The sequence below is a fragment of the Lytechinus variegatus genome, chromosome 11 (assembly GCF_018143015.1).
Source record: "Lytechinus variegatus isolate NC3 chromosome 11, Lvar_3.0, whole genome shotgun sequence".
Classification (NCBI taxonomy): domain Eukaryota; kingdom Metazoa; phylum Echinodermata; class Echinoidea; order Temnopleuroida; family Toxopneustidae; genus Lytechinus; species Lytechinus variegatus.
In genome coordinates this window covers 29396025-29420559 of record NC_054750.1, presented here as the reverse complement: position 1 = coordinate 29420559, position 24535 = coordinate 29396025, and the positions used below count along the sequence as shown (strand labels likewise).

The window sequence follows — 24535 nt, the reverse complement described above, 5'->3', positions numbered from 1 at the left end:
ACCCATGCAAGGGACGTACCCCTGCCCCGGCCCCCTGGCGAGTCACAACTGATCCCTGACGAGCCACACGTTGCCCCCTCTTTGGAACTTGAAGACCTTTTTTTTTGCTTGTCAATTTTTTTTCTGGTGCGAAATGTCTTTTATTTGCGGTTAAAGACCTTTATTTTTTTCTTTTTGCTCGTCAATTTTTTTTTCTGGTGCGAAATGTCCTTTATTGGTGGTTGAAGACCTTGTTTTTTTGCTTGTCAAATTTTTTGGTGGTCGAATTTGCCCTTTTTGGAAAATACTCGGTACGCTACTGTTAAACTGATAATAGGCCTATATATCCGGGCTATTATATTATAAGCAATTTGTTTTGGTGTATGCAATGAATAAGGCCTGCATGTGAAAAGGGTACCAGAATTTATCAGAGGATGAGAGAAATATGAAAAAAAAAGTAAATGCGAGGGTAATCTATCTGAGATAGAATGGGCGGAAATCAGTCCCTAAAGGTAGTGGGCCGACTAAGGGCTGGAAAATCTGACAAGTCCCCCCCCCGCCCCAAAAAGGTGTCACCTAAAATGTAAGGTCATTAAAGCCGGGGTAATAATAGCAGGGCCAGGCTGGGAGAACAGTTTTCGGAACTGAAGTGGCCACCCTGGGTAAATATGCCGCTATTATTATTATTATTTAGTCCAAAATACATGTATTGTTTCGATTGTGAATGCTGTATTTTTCTCCATCATAAAAAATCTTGGGGGACATTTCATTATGTCCCCCCTATTTACTATTTTTGTTAGGGGAACCCCGGGGGGGGGGGGGGGCCACTTACATTGACGAGTGGATACCATGCGCGACCAAAAAAACACGTAAAAAGGATGTCTTTTTCACGATAGGGCACGTTACGTACGTAACGTGATAAGGGTGTCAAAAACACAAAAATAATGAAAAAGGATATCTATTTCGCTAGGAAAATTACGTGTTTAGGGTCGAATTTGCGGGGATGATAAAACAAAATTAAGATGTTTTATAAAGGATGTCCTTTTTGCCCCAACACTTCGTGTTTAGAGTCCGATTTGCGCGAGGTGTAGAATGTGGGGTCGTACTAAACCAAATAAGTTAAAGCCGACGGCCGAAGGACCCGTAACAATAAAACATTCCTGTACTTGTTTAGGGGTTCATTTCAGGGAATATTTGCCAAGAGTATCGTTTTGTCTTCAATACTTGTTAAGGGCAGGGTTTCACACGCCAATACTTGTTAAGGGGTGCATTTTCAGAATATGGAAATTACGTGTTTAGGGTGCTTTTCGAGACCCCATGGTCGCGCATGGTATCCACTCGTGAATGGAAGTGGCCCCCCCGGGACGGGAACACGTCCCCTTGGATTTCCGCCCTTGGATAGAATGGTGTACCGATTGTTGATGATGCTTTTTTATAGTCCCTACTCCTGAGATGCTGAACATTATTTAATACACCTAACGAAGTGCCCCATGCAGCACCCCAAATGTTGTCTGGATATCACACAACTTTTTTATGTGGGTATATTTGTTATTCCAGTTGAACGTGTATATTGTTGATTTAGGGGCAATACTTGATCCAAAGTTTATGAATCATTTGCCCCGGTCATTTGCATCTCGATCAATCAAAATTAATGGTCAATTACCCGGCAGATTATTTAATGTTATTAAATGTTATTAATGTGAGTCTGCGATATAGCCTAATGGAAGGTCATCAAAACAAACCGAAAGGTCAAACACGTGCTCTCCACATTCTAACTTACACGTGGGCAAAATGGAAGCGCTCCTGAGTACAGACACTTCTGGCCAACTCTGGACAGCGTCTCTAGTAGATCCTTTTACTGGTTCCTCTCTTGCCACTTTCAAGTCTGGATACAGTTGCCATAGAAGCCTTTGTTCAACTAAAGAAAGACTCATCATTGCATCAAAAGACAGACCGATTCTTAGTGTATGGGACTTTCGAGGATCACGAAAGGTAAGCATCAGCATGTCCAGCGGTACTTCCGGGTCTCAGTACCCTCACGAAGCCGGGGAAAGGGTTTGTAGGTCGCGGTGGTAGTGGTACGTCACTCATGTATACAGTCATAATAATATAGACCAAAACCAAGTTAAAGATAATAAATCAAGGAACTGTTTAATAGATAATTTGTTTTTCTGATTTTTGAAACGGAAAGAACAAAAATGAAATATTGAGTGAAAATTTATGATATTTTCATGATTTTCAAGATTTAATTAAAACAGAAAAATTGTCATTTTTCAATATTTTCATTTTAGAGAATGAATTTGTAAATAAACAGGAAAGCAGAAAAACGTTTCATTTTTCTGTTTACTGTTTTTACACATCTTTATTTTTCATTTTTTTCCTTAATAAAAAATTGAATTGAAATTTAATTTTGTTTCCTATTTCTGTTTTTCGAGTTCAGGAAAAGGAAATTGAATAAAATTTAAAAACTCTCGTTTCCTCTTTTACTGCACTGTATTGTGTTCACGAAACAGAAAACTGAATCGAAACTCCTGTTTTCTGTTTCAACTTCATGAAACAGAAAATTGAGCATGCCTTCTCGTTTCCTCTTTACTTTTCGAAATCAGAAACACAAATTATCTTATCATACTGCCGCCAAGGTACATGTACGTTAAGGTAATTCCTTTTTGTCTCGCCCACCAGAGGTGAAGTTGAGACTAGGATCCCAAATGTCTGTCGTCCGTCCTTCACAAACCTAATGACAAATAACTCCACAACCGTAAGTCGCTTTTCAACCAAACTTGGATGGTAGATGAACTTGGGGGACCTGCATCTAATGCTGTATTTGGAGGTCACATGGTAAAGTCAAAGGTCATTTTCAGGTCAACGTTCAAGTTTAGGTGCAAGACTCTTATGACACCTACATGTAACTCTGCATAACCTTGTTCATGATTGAATGAGTGACCGTAAGTTACTTTTCAACCAAACTTGGATGGTAGATGGACTTGGGGGACTTGCATGTTATGCTGCAGTCGGAGTTCACATGATAAGGTCAAATGTAATTTTCAGGTCAACATTATTAAAATTTACGTGCAAGGCTCTTATGACAAGTGTTATTCCATCCTAGTCCTTTCACAATGAAGTTTTGATACAATGCTGTCATGCGTGCCCTTGCAAACCACAATATTTCTGGTTATTTTCATGAGTGGGCGAGACGCAAATTCGCTTTTGCCTTGTTATTGAAGAAAGTTGATTTTCCTTTGAAAAATTGAATTATTTTAAAATCCTGTTTGCATATAATTTTCTTTATTCACAGGATGGGCAGCCACAACGTCAGATGTGCCCAGGAATTGTTTCAGCTCTAGCGACATCTGCTGATCACCATTACATAGCAGCTGGTATCGCAGAGAAAGTCCACATATGGCAGGTCAGTGAAAATAAACCTTAGCTTCAATGATTAGGTGTGCTGCCGTACTTTGGCAAAAGGAAGCAAGTTACAAAAGTATCATTTGTTGTAAATGAGCAATGTGTGCTCGTCATTTACACATATTGTAGGCGTCAATCCAATTTAACAGCATATTTTCTTCTATATACAGTATGTTTCTTTAGATAGAACGATCATTTCTTCCCCAAAGTTTGCTTGAACGTGCAACATACAAAGGGTATTTCAGAAACAACAGCAACTCAAATTTGACTGATGTGTCACTTGCTTCCTTTTGGCAGTGCATTGTATTGAACTTGTTTATATTGATAGTTTGAATAATGTGTATATCACATTTTGTTGCTGAAGTTTCAAAAAAACCCACTGCCCAGCATGTGGTAGATTTTTGAAATGCCTGTTGGACATTTTTCAATCGCTTTATGTACAGAGATATGTGAGGCTGTAGTCCAGAAGACCACTTGAAGTCATTTAAAATGTCTTTCTAAGTCAGTGGTGTGCTGGTCTCGGGGTGTAAACACTCATCACCAGGCCAGCTTACCTCGCAATAAGATGAGTCTGGGAAAAAGCTTATGAGTTGGCGTACCAGTCTTTATTGGTGTTGCATAAATGGTAAAACTGTGAAACGTACACAACAAGAACAAGAAAATTGTCTAAATTAAGTATACAGACACATTATATAAATTTCAAGTACAAATTAATGCACATGTTATGAATTAAATCAACTGCAGTATGATTGACTACGGACAAAAAGGTTACAGCAGAATTTGGGTATAAAAACAAGAAGAAAGTAAATTTTTGCCAATTAATTGAATCTTAAAACAGCTACCACCAAAGATTCTGTAGAAACATTACATAGCAGAAAAAAGAAAATTCAATCTTAGCGGTAACAGATATAATCTCATCTCAACAAGAAATCAGGCTCTAATAACACAAAACAGGGGAAGGATCCAACCCTGAACCTTGATTAACACAGGTTATGTCGAGCCTCCACTGTACATACTGATTTATACACAAATATTTAAGTCTTTTAAAAGATCACATCTTGGCACGAACAGCTTATCATAAGTAAGATTAAAAATCTGTATAAACTTCCCTAAAAACCATAGACATTTTCCACTGAGGATTTAAAGGAGGCTAAATAATATACTTTAATGGGATGACGCTATCAACTTTGGTTTGTGCACTTCCAAGCTCTCGATGATGCAAACAGAGATAAAATTACCCAAAGATCTGTAATGCTTGGGTTCCATTCATACAACTGAATGAATGAATCTTTATTTCTTTTCAAATCCGATAACAAACAAGAACAACAGTAAATCAATGTGATACAAGCTAATAGCAAAGAACAAAAAGTAAATAATACATGCACTACTTTTTATATAATACACATGTACATGTAAATAACACCCATGAGAATAGATGGAAATGAAACGTGGTGACCTACTAAAAAGCTTAGCTTGTGGACCATAGGCCACCAGAATATTAAAAACTTACATTAGCAATCATTTAAAACATAGAACAAGCAAACAAAAAATTGTAGTAACCAAAGTACAGATATACATATTTACAAAAGATACACTAAAAAGTGAAATGCAGAATGCAAACAAATCCTATTAGACCTAAACTATAAGAATCTAAAATTCAAAAAGAAGAAAGAAAAGAGGAAAAAAAAAAAAAGAAAATAGGCAGAGCTCTATTTTTGCATAGATAATTGTGGAAAGAATACAATTTATAAAGTTAGACGAGATATAACAAGCAGGCATTCGTTTACTGATCTAAGTTACATACTTATCCCATATATAGATCTTATCAACTTGCGTCTACCGACTTGGTTCTTTAATCTTTCTTCTCTTGATGGAAATATCGTGGGTGATAATTTGTGTGCAATAATGGACTAGGCAGCAGATACTGTTTCTTATCATCGGAAGCCATTTCTTGCCGAACCCAGCAATCTTCAGTAAGTTTTTTCTGAGCTATATGTTTTTGATTCGGATAGCTTTCCCGATGGTTTTTTACAGAACGGTCCCATCTACAAGAATCGATGTCTTTGCTTTTGCCACAACACAACTTACATTTCTTCGTTGCCCGTACTGTGACCTGGATTGCTAATCATTAAAATTCCAATTCTACGTCACTATGAACTTTGCTTGCATACTTCATCCTAATTTACTCCTTTGGCATACCTATACAGCATTAGTTACCGTATTCTATTGTTGGGATACCCTGCTACTCGTCTCATTCAGTTGAAAGCTAGGTTACGTAACTTTAGTCAATTACAATGCCAAAACCGAACCTCAGAACAAGACCAGCCACCCCGTCGAATAATTCATCCGGAACATCAGCCGACTATCGTGATATGTCAACAAACACACCCCCTGACACACCCACCAACACGCCCCCAGGTACTTCTTCAGATTGCTTTCTGCAAAGCGCAGAGTTCATGAAGTGCATCGACAATGCTGTTCAGACTGCGGTTCAGCGGGCAATGGAGAAGGAAATGTTACGGTTTACAAGCAACATGGAGAAGCGTGAGTCTAGGCTTTCCGATATTATTGAGGAGAAGCTTGGTCAACTACATGAGTTGGAAGTTTCAGTTGATAAAAAAATTCAGGAATTCCGTTCTGTGATAGAGTCCACGGAAAAGTTGAAAAATGAAATGAATCGCGTTACCCGTGAAGTGAATAACCTTGAACAGTATTCGCGCAGAAATAACGTTCGAGTTCTAGGCATACAAGAATCACCGAATGAAAATACTGATCAGGTTATTTGTGATCTCGCGAAGAGTATTGGAATATCTCTTACACCAAGAGATATTGACAGATCTCACCGTGTCTCTCGGCGACCTTCATCTAATACTGAAGGTAGTCATTCATATGCTGAGGTATCTCGATCTACAGAAACGCGACCTCGTGCAATCATCGTCAAGATGACTTCATACAAGGCCAAAGAATCCCTACTCAGAAATCGGCGGAAATTGAAAGGTACGGGTAAGGTGATTGTTGAAGACCTTACCAAGCACAACTCTGAGCTACTATCGTCAGTTCAAAAAATGAAAGACAAAATCACCTCTGCCTGGTCAACAGACGGTAGGATCATTGCCTTGCTAAAATCTACAGGAAAGAAAAAGCTTGTCACATCACTCTCAGATCTTAGAAACATGTAAAATGCCTTATACTTGACTACTATTTGATTATGGCTTCCGGTTACCCTTTTAGCCTCCTAACTTTCATCACCTATTACTTTGGACTTGTAAATATTGTATTGTATTTTGATTTGAAATTGATTTTTTTGTAATTTTTGATGTCGTTTATGAAATGTTTATGTATTTATGATGTCTCTCTCTACTCTCTACCATAATGCTCTTAACAGATTAGATATAGATGCAATCTCACAAGCTCTTTCACCAATTAATGTAAATAATGATAGTATTGGGATAGAAGAATCGTTTTACTTGCCAAATGAATTGAATGATAAAATTGCTCATCTTGCCTTGGATTCTATAAACCTGTCTATGTTACATATCAATTGTCGTAGTATATTGAAAAATATGGATGGTATAACATTATTTCTTGATAGCTTATCTTTTCAATTTTCGATTATAGGGGTTACCGAAACCTGGCTAAAAGATGATATGTCTACAGGATTATGCCATATCCAGGGTTATGATTTTGTATATAGGGTCATTCCATGCCAATTCACCCAATGAAAGTGCAATTTTGCACCCGACCCTCTCGGAATTCGTTGTAAATTGGTATACATAAAATTCACCATGGCCCAAGCACAAAACAAAAAAAATTAGTCAAATCGGTCCGTCGGTTCTCGCGCTACAGCCCGCCCTTTTCTCCTTGTTTTGACAAAAATGGGCGTGACCTTCAACTTTCAATGGCCATTGCGTCATAACGTGTTGACCAATTTTCACGAAAGTGGTACTATTTAATAGGAAATTCAGAGAGGAATCCAAAACATGCATCAAATAATGTATTGGAGTGATTTATAAGGTCGTGACCCTTGACCTATTCTTTGACCTTGAATTTGACCCCCGGACAAATAATTTTTTGACTTGATTTTCGTGTATGTTAATTATTTGTATGAAATTGACAAAATATGTTAAAACCAATGATGATATTTTATTTCTTCACCTTTAAAAACTCTTCCAAAGATACCATGAAATTTCACTCTAGTCCCACATACTGATATTCATGTTAGTAAAGTGTTCACCAGTTACATGATTTCTTCCAATCTTTAAGTCACAGTATGCAAACACATGTAAAGAAATTAAGCTCATCAGTTCACAAATGAAACATTAAACATTTATGCTCATGAATAGGTATCTGTTTAGGCATTTTTATGTTCAGCAATATATATCATATATGTATATTAGGGATCCTTAAATAAGCATATACTCAACAAGTTGATGATAAAAGTACCGGGTAAACACTTTACTAAGAAGAATATATACATATATGATATATATTGCTGAACATCAAAATGCCTAAACAGATACCTACTCATGAGCATAAATGTTTAATGTTTCATTTGTGAACTGATGAGCTTAATTTCTTTTAATGTGTTTGCATACTGTGACTTAAGATTAGAAGAAATCATGTAACTTTTGAACACTTTACTAACATGAATATCAGTATGTGGGACTAGAGTGAAATTTCATGGTATCTTTGGAAGAGTTTTTAAAGGTGAAGAAATAAAATATCATCATTGGTTTTAACATATTTTGTCAATATCATACAAATAATTAACATACACGAAAATCAAGTCAAAAAATTATTTGTCCGGGGGTCAAATTCAAGGTCAAAGAATAGGTCAAGGGTCACGACCTTATAAATCGTTCCAATACATTATTTGATGCATGTTTTGGATTCCTCTCTGAATTTCCTATCAAATGGTACCAGTTTCATGAAAATTGGTCAACACGTTATGACGCAATGGCCATTGAAATTTGAAGGTCACGCCCATTTTTGTCAAAACAAGGAGAAAAGGGCGGGCTGTAGCGCGAGAACCGACGGACCGATTTGAATAATTTTTCTGTTTTGTGCTTGGGCCATGTTGAATTTTATGTATACCAATTTACAACGAATTCTGAGACGGTCGGGTGCAACCACTGGGTGAATCCAGATGGAATGACCCTATAACAATAGGATAGGTAGAAGAGGCGGTGGTGTTGGCGTTTTCTTAGAAGATTCATTATGTTTTAAACGTAGACATGATTTGAATGTGGACAGTGATGTTTTTGAAGGTTGTTTTGTTGAAATAGAAAATACATCTGGCAAAAACATAATACTGGCCGTCATTTATAGGCCTCCTGATCAACCATTGCTCGAATTTTGTGATACATTACGATCTATTCTTAGTGTTGTTAATAATGAACATAAAATATTGTATTTCATAGGTGATTTCAATGTTAACTTGCTTACTGCCACTTCTTGCCATGAATCTAATGATTTTTTGAATTTGTTTACAACGTTTTCCATGTACCCGCTTATCCACCACCCGACAAGGATGACAGAACACTCATTAACATTATTGGATAATATTTTTACAAATGACATTATGAACAAGTTTAGTGGTGTTATTGTAGTAGATGTTAGTGACCACTTCCCGGTTTTCAGTATTTCCTGTTATAAGATATTTGAAAAAATAAATCGTATATACAAAAGAAAAATTAATGATAATAATATTAATGTATTAATTCAGCGGTTGCACAACGCTAGTTGGAATTTAAAATCTGATGACCCAAATGTTAGTTATAACCAATTCTTGGATAAGTTTTTACGTATATATGATGAATGCCTTCCTTTATGTGAAATAAATATTAAAAATAATCGTAAAAACAAACCTTGGATTACTTATGACCTTTTAAAAATGGTAAAGAAGAAATATCGATTGTATAAAAAAATTCATTAGAAAGCCAACCGAATTCAGAAAGAGTGTATTTAAACAGTATAGGAATAGAGTCACTTGTGAAATTAAAAGAGCTAAATATCAATATTATAAGAACAGATTTAATAATAATAAAGGCAATATGAAAGCCACATGGAAAACAATCAATGAAGCATTAGGAGTTGGTTCTAGTTCAAAGCAACGAGTTGATAAAATAATCGTCGATGGTCAGGAGGTTACAAATAAACTTGATATATCCGAATCATTTAATAATTACTTTGTAAACATTGGCTTTAATCTAACAGATAATGATTGTAATATTAGATCCCACCACCAGATAGTTAGAAATAATAAATCTGCCTTTTTTCCCCCTGTAACTTGCAAGGAAATCGTTAATATTGTGTCTGCTTTAAAGAATGGAACAAGTGCAGGATATGATGGTATCGATATTCATGTTATAAAAAGGATAATCAATTTAATTTCTGCTCCCCTTTGCTTTATTTTCAATTCATCTATTTCAAATGGTTTATTTCCAGACAAACTAAAAATAGCAAAAGTTATACCAATTTTCAAAAACGGTAATACCAGTGACATGACAAATTATCGACCTATTTCTGTTCTTCCATTATTTTCAAAGATATTAGAAAAATGTTTATATAAACGGTTATATAAGTTTTTGTCTTCATGTAATATTTTATTTGGTAATCAATATGGATTTCGTTCGGGTCACTCTGCATCGATGGCGCTTCTCGATTTCATTGATAAAGTTTCACATTCTATAGATTCTAAGGATTACATGATTGGTTTATTTTTAGATTTAAGTAAAGCGTTTGATACTTTAGATCATAATATTTTGTTAAAAAAATTAGAAACGTATGGTATTCATGGAAATTTGTTATCTTTATTTAGAAATTATTTGTCTAATCGCTTTCAGTTTGTTGATTTCGATAACCATAAATCTTCATATAAGTTGATTCAATGCGGAGTGCCCCAGGGTTTCATACTTGGCCCACTACTTTTTTTGATTTATATTGATATTATTAGTTCTTCACAACTGTTGCACTTCATTTTATTTGCAGACGACACCAGTGTGTTCATGTCAAGTCCAAATTTAAATTTATTGATAGATACATTTAATAATGAATTGATCAATGTGAATGACTGGTTGATCAACAATAAACTAGTCGTTAATGTAAAAAAAACACAATTTATTATATTCACAAAAAGAAAAATTAACCTTAATAATCCAATTTTACGATTCAATGGTCAAAACATATCCCGTGTTTCTGTGGTTAAATTTCTTGGTGTGTATATTGACGATAAACTGACTTGTCATGAGCACATTGGTGTCGTGTGCAATCGCATTGCAAAATGTGTGGGTGTTCTCTACAGACTTAAACACTTTCCTCGATATATTTTAATTATGTTGTATTATTCAATGATTCTATCACACATAAATTACTGTAATATTGCATGGGCTAGTGGGAATTATTATTTTATTTCTAGATTATTTATACTTCAAAAAAATGGCCATTGGTATAATTTGTAATGCCCCTTACAATGCCCACTCATCACCTCTTTTTATTCAGTTGAACATGTTGAACGTATATGACACAAATGTTTTCAATATTGCCTCATTTATGTTTATGTGTTCCAAAGAATTATTAACACCATATATACTTTCTAAATTTTCTCTCAATAATACTTTTCATGAATATAACACTCGCATTGCCACAAATTTTCATTTACCCAAGATAAGAACAAATGTTGCAAAAAATTCAATTTATTTTAAAGGTCCAATAGTTTGGAATAATATCCCAATGCATATAAGAAATATCCCTTCTTCAAAGAGTTTTAAAAAACATTTTAAATCCCATCTTTTGAGTTTGTATGACTTTGATTGAGTAATTCCGTTTTTAATAGATACAATTCTTGTTTTTACCCCCCCCCCCATCCATCTGTTTGTTGTTTATTTCTTGCTGTTCTTACTCTGTATATATACAACGCATTGCTTTAATTTTGTATAAGAGGTCGGCGTTTATAAGGCTTTTAGCTCTTTTTGTCGTCCTCAGTTCCCATAAAACCTTTTGTTATGTAATTGTATTTTCTTTTGTTCTTATTACCTTTAATTGCTTATAATATTTCTCCTTTGTATGTATTCATGTTTTTATGGTGAATGAAAAATAAATGAACTTGATAGATTGATAGAAGTATTTCTTCAGCAAATCGGTCTTTAACTTGTTTCTAAAAACACTGAGGCTAACTGATTGCTTCAAAGAAGAAGGAAGGGAGTTCCATAATTTTGGCCCAGTATAAACAAATGTATTTAGCCGAAAACTAGTTTTGACCAATGGCAAGTGGAGAAAAGAAACTTGTCTTGTATAGTAAGAATGGATTTGGTCATTTCTAACACATAATGAATAAAGGGCAAGAGGAAGTTCTATTTTATTTAATTGATATATAATGCAACCGAGGTTGAGATCAAATATGTCATGTAAATTAAGGAACTTGTTTTCATGAAACAAAATATTAGTGTGATATCGTGAACTAACTCCACATACTAGTCTAATTACCCTTTTCTGCACTTTTAATAACCCATCCAAATGAACTTTAGCAGCGTTACCCCAGGCAAGGATGCAATAATTCAAGTAAGGCAAAATGAGAGTTGAGTACAACATGCATAAAATATGTTTTGGGAATATACTCTTCAATGAATTAATGACTCCTGAATTTCTGGAAAGTAGTTTACATAAATAATTTGATATATTATAAAAAGAAATAGACAGCCCAACTAAAAACTATATACAAGATAGATTTCACTTCAAATACATTTGTCAAAAACTCCCTTATAAGTGTAGGTTAATTCAACAAGATACATGTACTATAATGAACAAGATTGCATTATGCCTTCTGTCTGTACTGAGACTTAAATAGGAGGGGAATAGAAAGCAGTGATAACATATATCAAAGCATAACAATTTGACATTCTGACACAAATTTTCAAAATATGTGATAATCTGTGAAGCTAATAGAAACTGCAATAATTGTTTACACATGGCAAGACAAGTTAGACTTCATATGGTATCCAGTAGTAAAAGATCATGACACAGTTCAAAGACAAATAAACCTGTAGAGTGTACAGTGAGATTTGTGCAATAAAACAAATTACAAATAGGTCTCTGTATCAAATCTTAGTTAACACTTTTATTTGAAAAGTAATAGCGTAACACTTACATTAAAAGATGGGAAACTGGAACTCAGTTCACATAGTTGAACAGCAATTAACTTGACCACAACATTAGATTTACATAACCCTAAGCAAAGGCTTCAACAAATAAAACAAAAGATGAGATCGACACCACTTTGCTGCGAAGTGCCATTTTTCTTTTCCACCTATGGAAAGCCAAAATGTTAAACAGCACAAGTGGGGGATCAGATCTTTAATATGGGTAATGGCTGTTTATTTGCTGGGTTACACTTCGTAATTCCGAAGGTTCGTAATTCCGAAACACCTAAATTGCCTATACCTCGATGTTTGTTTATCCGAAAACGAAAAAGGGTTCGTTAATCCGAACATTTGTGACGTAATTCCAAAGGTTCGTAATCTGAAAAGGAAATGAGAGTCGTAATTTCGAAGGTTCGTTATTCCAAAAATGAAATTGGGTTCGTAATTCCGAAGGTTGTTAATCCGAAAATGAAATGAACAACAAACCTCATTTTGTTTTCGGATGAACAAACCTTCGGAACAATGAACCTTATTTCGTTTTCGGATTAACGAACCTTTGGAACAACGAACCTCATTTCGTTTTCGGACTAACGAACCTTATTTTGCTTTTGATTAACGAACCTTCGGAATATACGAAGCTTCGGAATTACGAATGTATACGTATTTGCTGACCCCAGACTTTGTGAAAAGCAATGGAAATACCTGTAACAGAGACATCTTTGGGGGGAAAGCGAACATGGTATAGCCTTCCAGTGAGAAATCTTTGACCAAGACTTGTACGCCTCGGGTAAAGTGAGGTAATGGCTTTACCTCAAGGTATTTTTAGTGGCATTACATGAAGTGAGTTCACTTAGTCATAGATCCTGATTAACCATGGTTTGATCAAGCGTGACTAATATTCTCATAGTGTCAAATTACCAATGAAAGCTGACGTTCCATTGAGTTTTGATAAGTTCACATTATAATACATGGTATTGATCCCTAGGCATAGGCATTAATTGTTCGTTATTATCACATTGCGTATTGACTTGGAAAAATGTTTATTTTGTATATATACAACGAGTTAAAATAAATACTTTGAAATATGGAAGTGATAACAAGTGAATCATGAAATCAAATTTTTGTTACATGTACAGCTTACAGATGGAATGCTTGTTGCTGTTCTGACGACCCACTACCAGACGGTTACAAAGGTGTGCTTCACGGATGATGGCAGCCATATTGTTACTGCTAGCAAGGACAACATGATCTTAATATGGGAAATGTCAGAGTAAGAACAGGGCCTTTTAACATAAAGATTAACAATTGATTGTTAGTCTGCAAGTACATACCTTTCACTTTTCGTGCATAATAGTGCTTAATGCAGAGTCTGAAGTAGTGAGACTAGCTTTGCTATGTGCTTTGGCTGCCTTACTAAAGCCTCTCATTTGACACAGTTTGGCATCTAGTCTTCAGCTCTATACATCATATGCCTGTATACCGTGTTTACACTTGATCGGCTTTTGGTTCTGAACCAAAAGCCGATGCAGAATCGGCTTTTGGTTTATCTTGCATTGCGTTTACACGCTGTTACAGCTCGCAGTTCAGAACTGCGAGCCGATGCAAAAACCTGAAATGATACGCACACCAACAATATACGTCATAGTAAAGACAACGCTGGATCAGTGCGCTTACAATTACGTCACAATGATAAAGTAAATGAAATGCGCACAAATTGCCAAAGCAGAATCGGCTTTCTGTTTACATGTAGTAAAAAAGTCGATTCTGCATCTGCTTGCGGTTCAGAACCTACTACTTTGGTGGTGCAAATTGCCGGTTCTGAACCGCGAGCCGATGCAAGTTACTCGCGTTTGCACGCTATGAAAAAGCGGATTCAAAAGCCGATTAGTGTAAACACGGTAATAATTGCTAAAAGTGTCAGATTTGGGTCTGTGCTGGCAAACAATTAATTGTAGGGATGATTTTTACAATTGATAGAATGATTATTGTTCCTTATCAATAATTGAAATCAGCCCATGATCAGTCGCATAGCTTTATACATGTAGGTTGTCTATATTCTCAATGACATGATTACTATCAGTCAACCAAACAACATCATTTCAGTAGCTTTAAAATCAATAGTTTGGTAGCTCATCATTCATAAACAAATTTTATGTAGGTGCCTCAAGGCAGTATAGGGGACATGCAATGGGACTTTATGGATTATCTTATATATAGTTATGTTGCAGTTTTAGTTATTTTGTTGCACTTACATCCTTGGCAAGCTGTTATTGTAAGTAGGATACTGGCCAAACATATTGTTTAATTTGAAATACCAAAGAACCAATTACAGTCGATTTTATAGCAATTGCAGGCTTTTAAATGAAATATTCATCTTTGATATAGCAAGAAACTGATCCACAATGTGCTGCACTCAACCCAGGTGAGGTAAATGGGTACCGGTCGGAAGTAATTCCTTAAAAAGCTGTGTGCGCTATGAACGCCTAGCCGGGTAATATAGGAGTGCCTTGAGCACCTAACAGGGTGGATATGTGCGCAATATAAATACCCTATATTATTATCATATACAGAGTGGTGCACCAGTGCACCCTGGGTAAATCTTGTAGCCCTCTTCATGTGGTATCCGGCCACACCCTTCCTGTGACAGACCTGTTTGTCGGAGCTGGAGGTCCGATGGCTCATATTATATCAGCATCACAGGATCATTCATGCAAAGTGAGTAGAAAAATAAAGTGCATTGTCATCGGCAAATTATAAATCATGATACGACACCTATACCATCTTCACGCTGGTCTCCAAATATATCCCGGTGCTGTCGTGGGACGGCGACACCGCTATAAACCCGTTATAAATGCATTCATAGTAGAAAAGTTATCCCGGCACGGTCCTGGGATAAATTTCATGTATCCATTCACACTGCAGCAAGTGGGTGTTTCATAAAGCTGTTCGTAAGAGCGACTTTAAGAACGACTGGTGATCCTTTCTTGTGGTAAGTGATATATTCATTGGCGATGGTTAAGCGCGTAAGAAAAGATCACCAGTCATTCTTAAAGTCGCTCTTAACTTACAGCTTTATGAAACAGCCCCCAGGTGATGTTTATGACCTCCATAAGAAAACATGTGTTTTGGGCAGATTTTGCAATTTCACCTCAAAAGTCTAGGTCCCCTGTTTTGGGACCTTGGCTGTGCTCCTGACTTTTGGCTGAGGAAAAAGCTTCTTTATGATTTGTTTTTGTGTGTTAACATGGAATCATTCTACAGGGAAAGTCTGGAGATAAACAGATACACTAAGACCGGTGTAACAATAGCATGTTTTCTCATTTTGGAAGTGACAAACCAAACTAGACAACCAACAAAAAGTAGGGAAATCATCCCATCAAATACTGTATTCTGTGATTCCCGTCGACTTTGTAAAGGGTTACTCACAGTGTGACTACAGTCAGCAAAAGGTTATAGTTTATGATAACCCCCTCCCCTGATAATTTGAATCTAATACTGTATTTATATTAGTAATTCTATATTTTTCTACATTTCATTCTAGGTTTGGGAGTTATGCTCTGGTCAACAGCTGTGCAATCTTCTATTTGATGTCCCGGTAGAATGTGTGACGGCTGATGGTGCAGAGACCTGTATGTTTGCTGGGTGTTCTGATGGTGCCATATACCTAGTCCATCTCTTTGATGAGGTAAAATCTATATGATTTGTGATTTGATAATGATCATGAAGATGGTTTTGATGCTGATTATGAGGGTTATGATGATAACGGAGCCTGAATCGAATCAGTCGACCAGTATACAAATAGCTAATAAGCATGAGTGTGATGGTACAAGATGTCGCCTAAGGTGAAAGAAAGATGCCCGAATAGAGCATTTATTTTTTTCACTGAATGCAAAATGCTGTAACATTGCACAAATAAGAATATTTTGCTAATTGTGTAGTACAAAGCCTGCAAGCCAAAATAAAAACAATCAGGTTTTTGTTCCAGTATAACAAATAAAGAACAAATTATTGAAAGCAAAGGCAAAATCCCTCAGGCATGCTATATGTCTGTCAGTGCACATTTAACCAATAGGCTATACCCGTATTGGACCTGCATTTATTTAAGTGCAATTAATTGAATTGTATTGTGATGTCATCTCCTAAGCCATGCAATGGTACAATTTTATGGTACATATGCAACGGAACAAATTATACACTTTCAGCCTCCCATTGATTGCATTAAACAAACTAAGTAGGTGCTATACAATAGACGGCCATGCTGCCGGTCAAAGTTACACAATCCCACTCTGCCAAACAGATGAAATAAAGAACTGCATAAGGACAATTTACATCGTCAAAGACTTTGAAAATGTATCAGTTTGAAACTTAACTTCCAAAAATTTTCATATGCTCTAATCAGCGCTTATGTTTGTTCAAAAACTTCCCACAACAGTCTATTATCAATTTCCGATGTCCTTATGCGCAAACTTATAAGAGCATCGAGTGCTGACATAAAAATGTTATGTACATGTAGATGCTCAAGATGGGAGTGCAAAAACATTGTGTAGAGTTTTGATTGTTTTACTAGAAATTGGCCAGATTTGAAGAAATTTGCTGGATTTTTCTTCCTTTTTTGTTTGTTGCATTATCTGTAATGTTGTTGATAATATATAATATTATTATTATTAGTATTATTAGTTATTCAGCAAGTTCATTGAAATGCATTCTCATATCTCTATTTCCATGAGTAAAGTTTGCCTCCCATAACAGTTATTTCATGTAAATTTGCTGAGTGTTCTGCTGTTTTGTGTCTAATTTGTATTTCAGGGATCCTCTCAGGAAAGGCACATCAGTAAATCTGATCAATCAGCTGTCAATGTTTTTCAAGGTCATAGGTTAGTGTGTAACTCTCTTGTTTCAGATAACCACTGTGATTGGTTGGTATTGGTTATGTCAAATGACGTGCACATGCATCCATAGGGACAGTGATTTTCCGCGATCACGGAAAACGGATGGAATTCACAGAAAGGGCCTTTCGAAGTGGAAAGTGGCATTTCAAACGGAAATCAGGGAAAACGTATTTTTCCTCAAAATACACACAACAGCAATAAACATTCCTCCAAAATTTTAACAAAATATGAATATTAAATGGCCACAAAACCCAGAAAACATGATCTCACTACAATCATGGCAATTCACACATCCTGACTGCACTTGATATTGTCCCTCTCGATCGTACCCCATGCCAGTACCTGGCCGTAGTGTTCTTGGATCCAGAAACATTTCCCTTGGATGGGTTAGGCTTCACATGCACACATCCTTCGAACAACACGGTTGTGTGTTGCTGCCCTCTATGTTCGAAGATATAACAGCACGATAACGAGGTTTTAAAATCCAAAATGGCGGAATGGTGAAAGTCGTTGACTGCGGATAACAATGTCCAAAAAACCCCAAATTATTGATGAAATTTTATTTATCCGTAAGATAATGCTAATAACGTGAAAGGTGAGGATGTATTTGTGTTACATGTGTTTGTCAAAATATTTTTTGCTCCTGCATAGATCCGATTAGAAAGGATTCTATTGCGTTACTGGTACAGTAGCAGATACAAATTTTGACCAGTGCGAGTCTTATACATGTATTGCTATTGAAATGGGTTAACGGAATTGTTACTTTTCCGCATGTACAAAGTATATGGGGAAATGGAATTTCCGTTTTCTGACATGCTAAAACGGAATTTGAGATTTTCTGAAACGGAAAAGGAAATTTTTTTTAATGGAAAATCACTGCCCCTACATCCATGATTTTTATTGGCCAATTCTATGAACTTATTTCAAAATTGTTGTTTGATATGATGTAAAATGATGACCTTCAGATTATCCAAAAGAAAATTTTACAAAACAAGCATTTTCTGTAAATTTAAATTAAGTAATGTATATATATATATATATATATATGTGGTCCCATGTATAAAATTTCTTGTATGGTTTGGATACTCCTATAAGGAGATGCGTAAGAAAAAAAATTGTAGCTGATTATTTTCCCCTTTTGTATTTATTCCAGTTTTGATAGAAAAATTTGATCCAGATTTGAAATAGAGCCAATAAAATTTTTTGGAAGATGTCCACTTTTGCTTGGAATTGCCCTTATCTAAAAGAACTAAATTCAAATAAGCAAGAGAGCCATCTGAAAACCAGCATTGTCTTAATTGAGATAAGGCTAGTTTTGGGAGCTCCAAAGCAAGAGCTATTAGTAAGTATATTGTAATTATATGAATATTTTATTGAAACATGAATGATAATTGTTATTTTCTGTTTGTAGTTCATCTGTCACATGTCTGTCCGTCAGTCTGGATGGAAGCATGTTAGCATCAGGAAGTACTGATAACACTGCAAGGATATGGGATATAGGAAGTGGACAGTGCATCAGAGTTATACAACACAAAGGTATGCCAGCATTTGTACATTTAAATTCAGATTTTATGGAGTCCCTCAAGGTTCACTTCTGTGGCCACTCTTTATCGTTGATGCTATCAAAGTTTCTATGAGTTAAAAGTCTATTCTCATTAGAAGACAGGTTGGTGTATAGCAGGTATATGCATACATGTATCTGTTATTTATGTTTGGAGCTTACCCTTCAGGTTGCCATCTGAAAGACTTGGTTCAGGGCTTGAACCTTGGACCTGTGAATCAGAGCTGGATTAGTGGTGGATACCACAAAGCTAATAAACATTGGTCAGTGGAATTGTAGTATTTAACAATTACACACTACATGTGATCCTTAATAATTTCACTAAGCACTTCTCTCATCATCATCTAATCGCTCTCTCTCTCTCTTTCTCTCTCTCTTCACAACATAGCATCGGTAGGGGCTGTACAATTTGTCTTGCGGCCTGTCGTCCCTCCAACCAATGCACCCCCTCCCAAGGCTTTGCCCCCTCTTTCCCCGTTTCAGAGGAACTTCTCCTGGTCTGGGGCTGGTGACGCAACGGTTCACGGTAGTTTTGAAGGCGGTTGTGCTGTCAAGATTTCTAGGCCTGTTGAGGTAAAATGATTGAATTTTGATTTTCTTTTCAGTGCATGGTGTATCTGAAGACCATCAAAGAAGATAATAATGATTTTGTGACCTTGTTTCAAGCTATGCTCCCTCAGGACTTGGCAATGACATGTTCTATTTTTTAGATTCATAAGGCTGTTGTTGAATCTCAATTAGAATCATTAACAGACATGTTTGATAATATTTCCAGATTCATTAGCCCCTTTATACTTAGCAACTCGATAATGGTGATTTATGAATTCTTAGATTGAATGAATTAGTCCGTTATGTAGATATTTCAGCTTTATATCCAATGTATTGTGAGTGGCAATACATGAAAGAAAAAAACAACTTTGGTTTCATTGTATACATTTCAAATGAAACATTGATAATTCCATAAATATGTATGTCCAATGGGGCTATTTCCTGAAGTGTCTTCTACTTCATTTATTGTTCTCAAATTATCATTGTTTGAGCAGTCTGTAAAAATGAAGTTAGAATGGAGAAAGATGGGGCTGGTTTTACAATAAAGGTTAATTCTCTTCTGTCCTCATGTATCTATGTAATTGTTATTTTATTGTTAATAATGATAACAATATTCAACATTTATTTGACAATTGATACAATGTTTCTAAGCGCTATATACCGTTACCCGGCTTAAGCACGGCTACTCTGATTGGGTGCTCGAGCATTCAAGTAAGGAATTTCTTCCTCCAGGAGGCTATTTCATAAAGCTGTTTGTTTAAGAACTACTGGTGATCCTTTCTTGTGGTAAGCGATAAACACCAAAATGTTCATCGGCGATGGTTTAGCACGTTAGAAAGGTTCACCAGTTGTTCCTAAAGTCGTTCTTAACTTATGAACAGTTTTATGAAACGGCCCCCTGGGTACACCTGGTTTGGAGAGTGGCAAATTTAGAAAAACTCTGTGATGAAATAATTTGTTGGTAGGTTAAATGTTGGATTTTATTTAATTCTATTGTATCTTCATCATTAGGATACTGATGAGAAGTATGAGGAAGAAGTTGGTTTACCAAGGAACGTCCAGGATGCAAATGCTCAGGTAAAAATAGTTATAATTTTTGTATTACTCCATTAACTTTTAGAGTGGTACAGACTAACATTTCAAAGCGGAAGTTCATCCCGACAAAAAGTTTATTGTGAAAATAGGAGAAAAAATAATTAAAAAAATAGTGCCAAAGGTTTGAGAAACATTCATCAAAGAATAAAAAGTAATTAGAATTTTGATTACTAGTATTGATTTGTGATTCACATACGAGCAGCATCTCTACAATCGTATGGTAAAAATCAATGAAATGTCATTTTGTCAGAAAATTGAAAATTGAATTTAATGCACCTTTAGAATATCATTAGACAGATCATTTCACACCCATTTATAAAAAGAAAACAAAATAAGTCATCACGAGCCATTAAAAAATTGAAATTTATGCATTTTTTGTTACATAGCATATGGGGCAGCTGTTCATTTATGAAGTCACAAATTCAGAACTTAAAATTCTAATAAATTTATTAATCTTAAATGGATTTTCCTCAAACCTTCAAAAATATTTTATATTATTTTCTTGCATTTTTTTATAAACAAATTTTTTCATCAGGGTGAATTTCCCTTTTTAAGGGGGTGTGAAATGACCCTCACCATGTCTGGTTTCCCATTTAGGGCCAGAGAGTGATATCTGTCGTTCGTCTATAATGTCAGCCACTATGACCGATTAAGCAAGATGTAAAATGTTTCCTACATGTAGGTAATTGGTTGTATACCAACGTGGCGTTTACCAGCAAAATGCTGTCCTGATGAGTTCCTGCGGGAGTTACCATAAACAAACAGAAACAGAGTGTATGTAATAGATAGCTAGTCTGGAAATATACCCTTCCAGATAAACTGATATGTTTTGAGAGGAAAGGTACATTTTTTACTGCTTGGTACATAATTGCTGCAGGATAAAGGTATTCAGTAGTGAACTAGTGTGTTATCTTCCAAGTGAGTGTCACGTGGGCGTGACTTTTTAAAATTATTTACCTGCTGCTGCTTGACACCAAATAAGGAATACGGAAAACTGATAAATACGGTTATTAAAAGGTTTTATAAAATCTCTTAACCCTTTCTAGGCCAGGGGGGGGGCCTCGGAGGCCCCCCTCAATGAGTCGCACGATATTTTGGCCACGCAAATTTTTTTGACTGCGCTGCTCGCTGACTTTTTACTTTCAAGTCTTGCGCAACTTTTGAGACCAATTTTGCGTCACCTGGGTACGCGGTTCTGAAGTTACGCAACGTTATGTAAGTGCATGTCAGACCAAAAATTGCTCAAAAACGTGATTTCGTGTACAAAGTCAATGTAAATTGTGTTTTCAACCAAAAATCACAAATGTATGATTATTTTTAGTTTTGCTGGCCTAAATGTATGTATTTTATGCTGTTTATGATCGTAGAAGAGTCCCCAACAAATTTCATTGAAAAAACAATGAAAAACAAAAGGTCCAAAAAACAAAGAAATACATAAGAAATTGCAAAAAACAATATAAAACAGACAACCTGCGTGCCAATTTTCGGCGCGATCGCGCGGTCGACGGTCGAGATCTCAAGGGGGGGGGGCCTGGGAGGCCCCCCCAGCCATATGAACTCCGAAAATACCCCGGCCTAGATAGGATTAAATCATTATGTTGTTTCCTTTTGATTTGTCTTACAATAATTTACATGAGAATATACAAATTGATACCAAAATAACAACTCAATTTAACAATAATTGTCAACTCGATCCCCAATCATCTCTTCTGGCCTGACATGCCCCACTCGGCCCTGGTGGTCGGTCCAGTTCCTGGCCTCCGCAGTTTGCGATGTCTCTTCCTGCTCGGCCTCGGCCTCCGCAGACAGTTGCCCTTGATGAGTAGCCCCCAGATCAGAGAGATGTCGCTTCGACGAGTTAGTGGACGAGATCGAGCCCCCAATGGTGACATGAATTTTGACGAATCATGTCGATGGAAAACCGGCGGCAGCTAGGGTTGTTATCTCGTCACCGACGTAGTCCCTCAGTTTTAACTTTAACTGCCTATTCTAACATGTGCTGTCTATCCTAGCTTAGGTGGTTCTCCCCGAAATTTACTTCCTAATATACCCTACCGTTAGTAGGACTAACTGTAAAATTTCTATAAAGTAATTCAAGGAATTTCAATAATAGATGAGTGCATAAGGCAATACATTCTTATAACAAAACAAGACACATCCTCTGCACTTGCACAGATCTATTTGTTAAAGAGAACCGTATAATTCATAACTATTTAAAACACTTGTACAAAATCTGTCATCCACCTGATAGGGACGTGATGGATATTCCTAACACATGTACATTTTTATTTAGGTTTAAATATCCACAACACATGTGCTATCTGTATAAACTCAGAACATGAGTCTAATCAAAGGAATCAAATTTAATAAATTTCTTCCCTGACAGTGGGCCTATATTACAAGATTACCATCCTCATAATGTTGCATTATGCGTTAAGAATAATGATAATAATAATAATCATGCAATTTGTTATGCGCCATATCTATCTCAAGGCACACAAGTGAAGGGGGAACAAAATTACAAGTAACAGAATATCATTGATACAATGAGTTAAAGGTAAATGCCAGTTTTGGTAACGATATCAAAATGAGTTCATACAGAATCCAATGAAATGACCACCAAAGTGTCTGTTTGTATAAATAAAGAATATGTGCCAAAGGATTCTGGAAGAAATTGTGTAATTGCTGAGAAATTAGCAAATAAGCACAGGATTCGGGTCAAGCGTCGGGCACGACATTCAAAGCAATAATAATACACTGTCCCACATGCGCTTATCTGTGTTGGTGATCTTCAGTGTGAATATTTTTCAGCGTAGATTTCAAGATTTCACAAAGTTCAGTTTATGTGACTGTACCAGATGTAGATACTTGATGATATACTGACAATTAAGCCTGGGGGCCATTTCATAAAGCTGTTCGTAAGTTAAGAGCGACTTTAAGAACGACTGGTGATCCTTTCTTGTGGTAAATGGTATATTCATTGACAATGATGGTTTAGCGCGTAAGAAAGTTTCACCAGTCGTTCTTAAAGTCGCTCTTGCGTACAGCTTTATGAAACACCCACCTGGTTTTACAGACTATCTCATGAAATCAGTGTTTACTGCAACTACTGGCATTTCTCTTTAATGATGATGTGCGAAGAGGTCAGAATGGAATGAATCTAGGAGTTATAAACGTGAGATGCTTTTCCTTACCACAACTCTGCTCATTCATACCCTCTTTCAATATTTCCCCCTGACAGATATTCAAATTCCAGAAGCAACCAAGATCCGATGAAGACGAGGTAACAAGGTTGAGAAGAATCAATGCCCAGCTCTATCATCTTTGTGCAAACTCACTTCTAGACAGGACAGAATCAGCCAGTTCTGGCAATGAACGTTAGTGTATATCCTAGGGATGGAGTGGAAACAAGCCTCAGCACCTAATTTTGAAGCCTTGGTCTTGGCCTTGGGCTGTCTACAAAGTCTGGAGGGAAAAGTTTTCTCTAGCGGCATGGTGGCTGGGAACTCCTATCTATCCTAGATATATTCAAACTTGCAATGTCATAGGCTGTTGAGGAGGGTAGTCTGTGTTGCCTGCCCTGGAAGATGGAGATCACCACAGGGCAAGTTATCAGCCTTAGCATGATGCACACCTTGTTCAAAGTCACCTAATAATCAGCAAACTAGTCAAGCTCACTCAAAGGAAAGACGGGAGAGATCTGTGTGGACATTGATTGTTGAAAACCGGGTGGTTTTTGTCTCACCTGCATAGCAGAGTGAGACTATATGCGCTGCTTTTCCGACGACGGCGTCAACATCAAATCTTAACCTAAGGTTAAGTTTTTGAAATGACATCATAACTTAGAAAATATATGGACCTAGATCATTAAACTTGGACATAAGGTTAATCAAGTATCACCAAACATCCTGCATGTGTTT

The 24535-nt window shown here is 36.3% G+C and overlaps 1 protein-coding gene across 1 annotated transcript; it reads left to right on the top strand.

The window, feature by feature from the left end:
• The first annotated feature begins 1725 nt into the window (after positions 1–1725).
• LOC121423977 (WD repeat-containing protein 18-like) lies at positions 1726–24401 on the top strand. The gene is made up of 10 exons (XM_041619532.1): positions 1726–1971; positions 3275–3385; positions 13658–13791; positions 15092–15236; positions 16063–16206; positions 17328–17395; positions 18822–18946; positions 19360–19544; positions 20532–20597; positions 23857–24401. The coding sequence occupies exons 1-10, from the start codon at positions 1771–1773 to the stop codon at positions 23995–23997; spliced, it is 1320 nt and encodes a 439-aa protein (XP_041475466.1). The 5' UTR covers positions 1726–1770; the 3' UTR covers positions 23998–24401.
• The last annotated feature ends 134 nt before the right edge of the window (positions 24402–24535 follow it).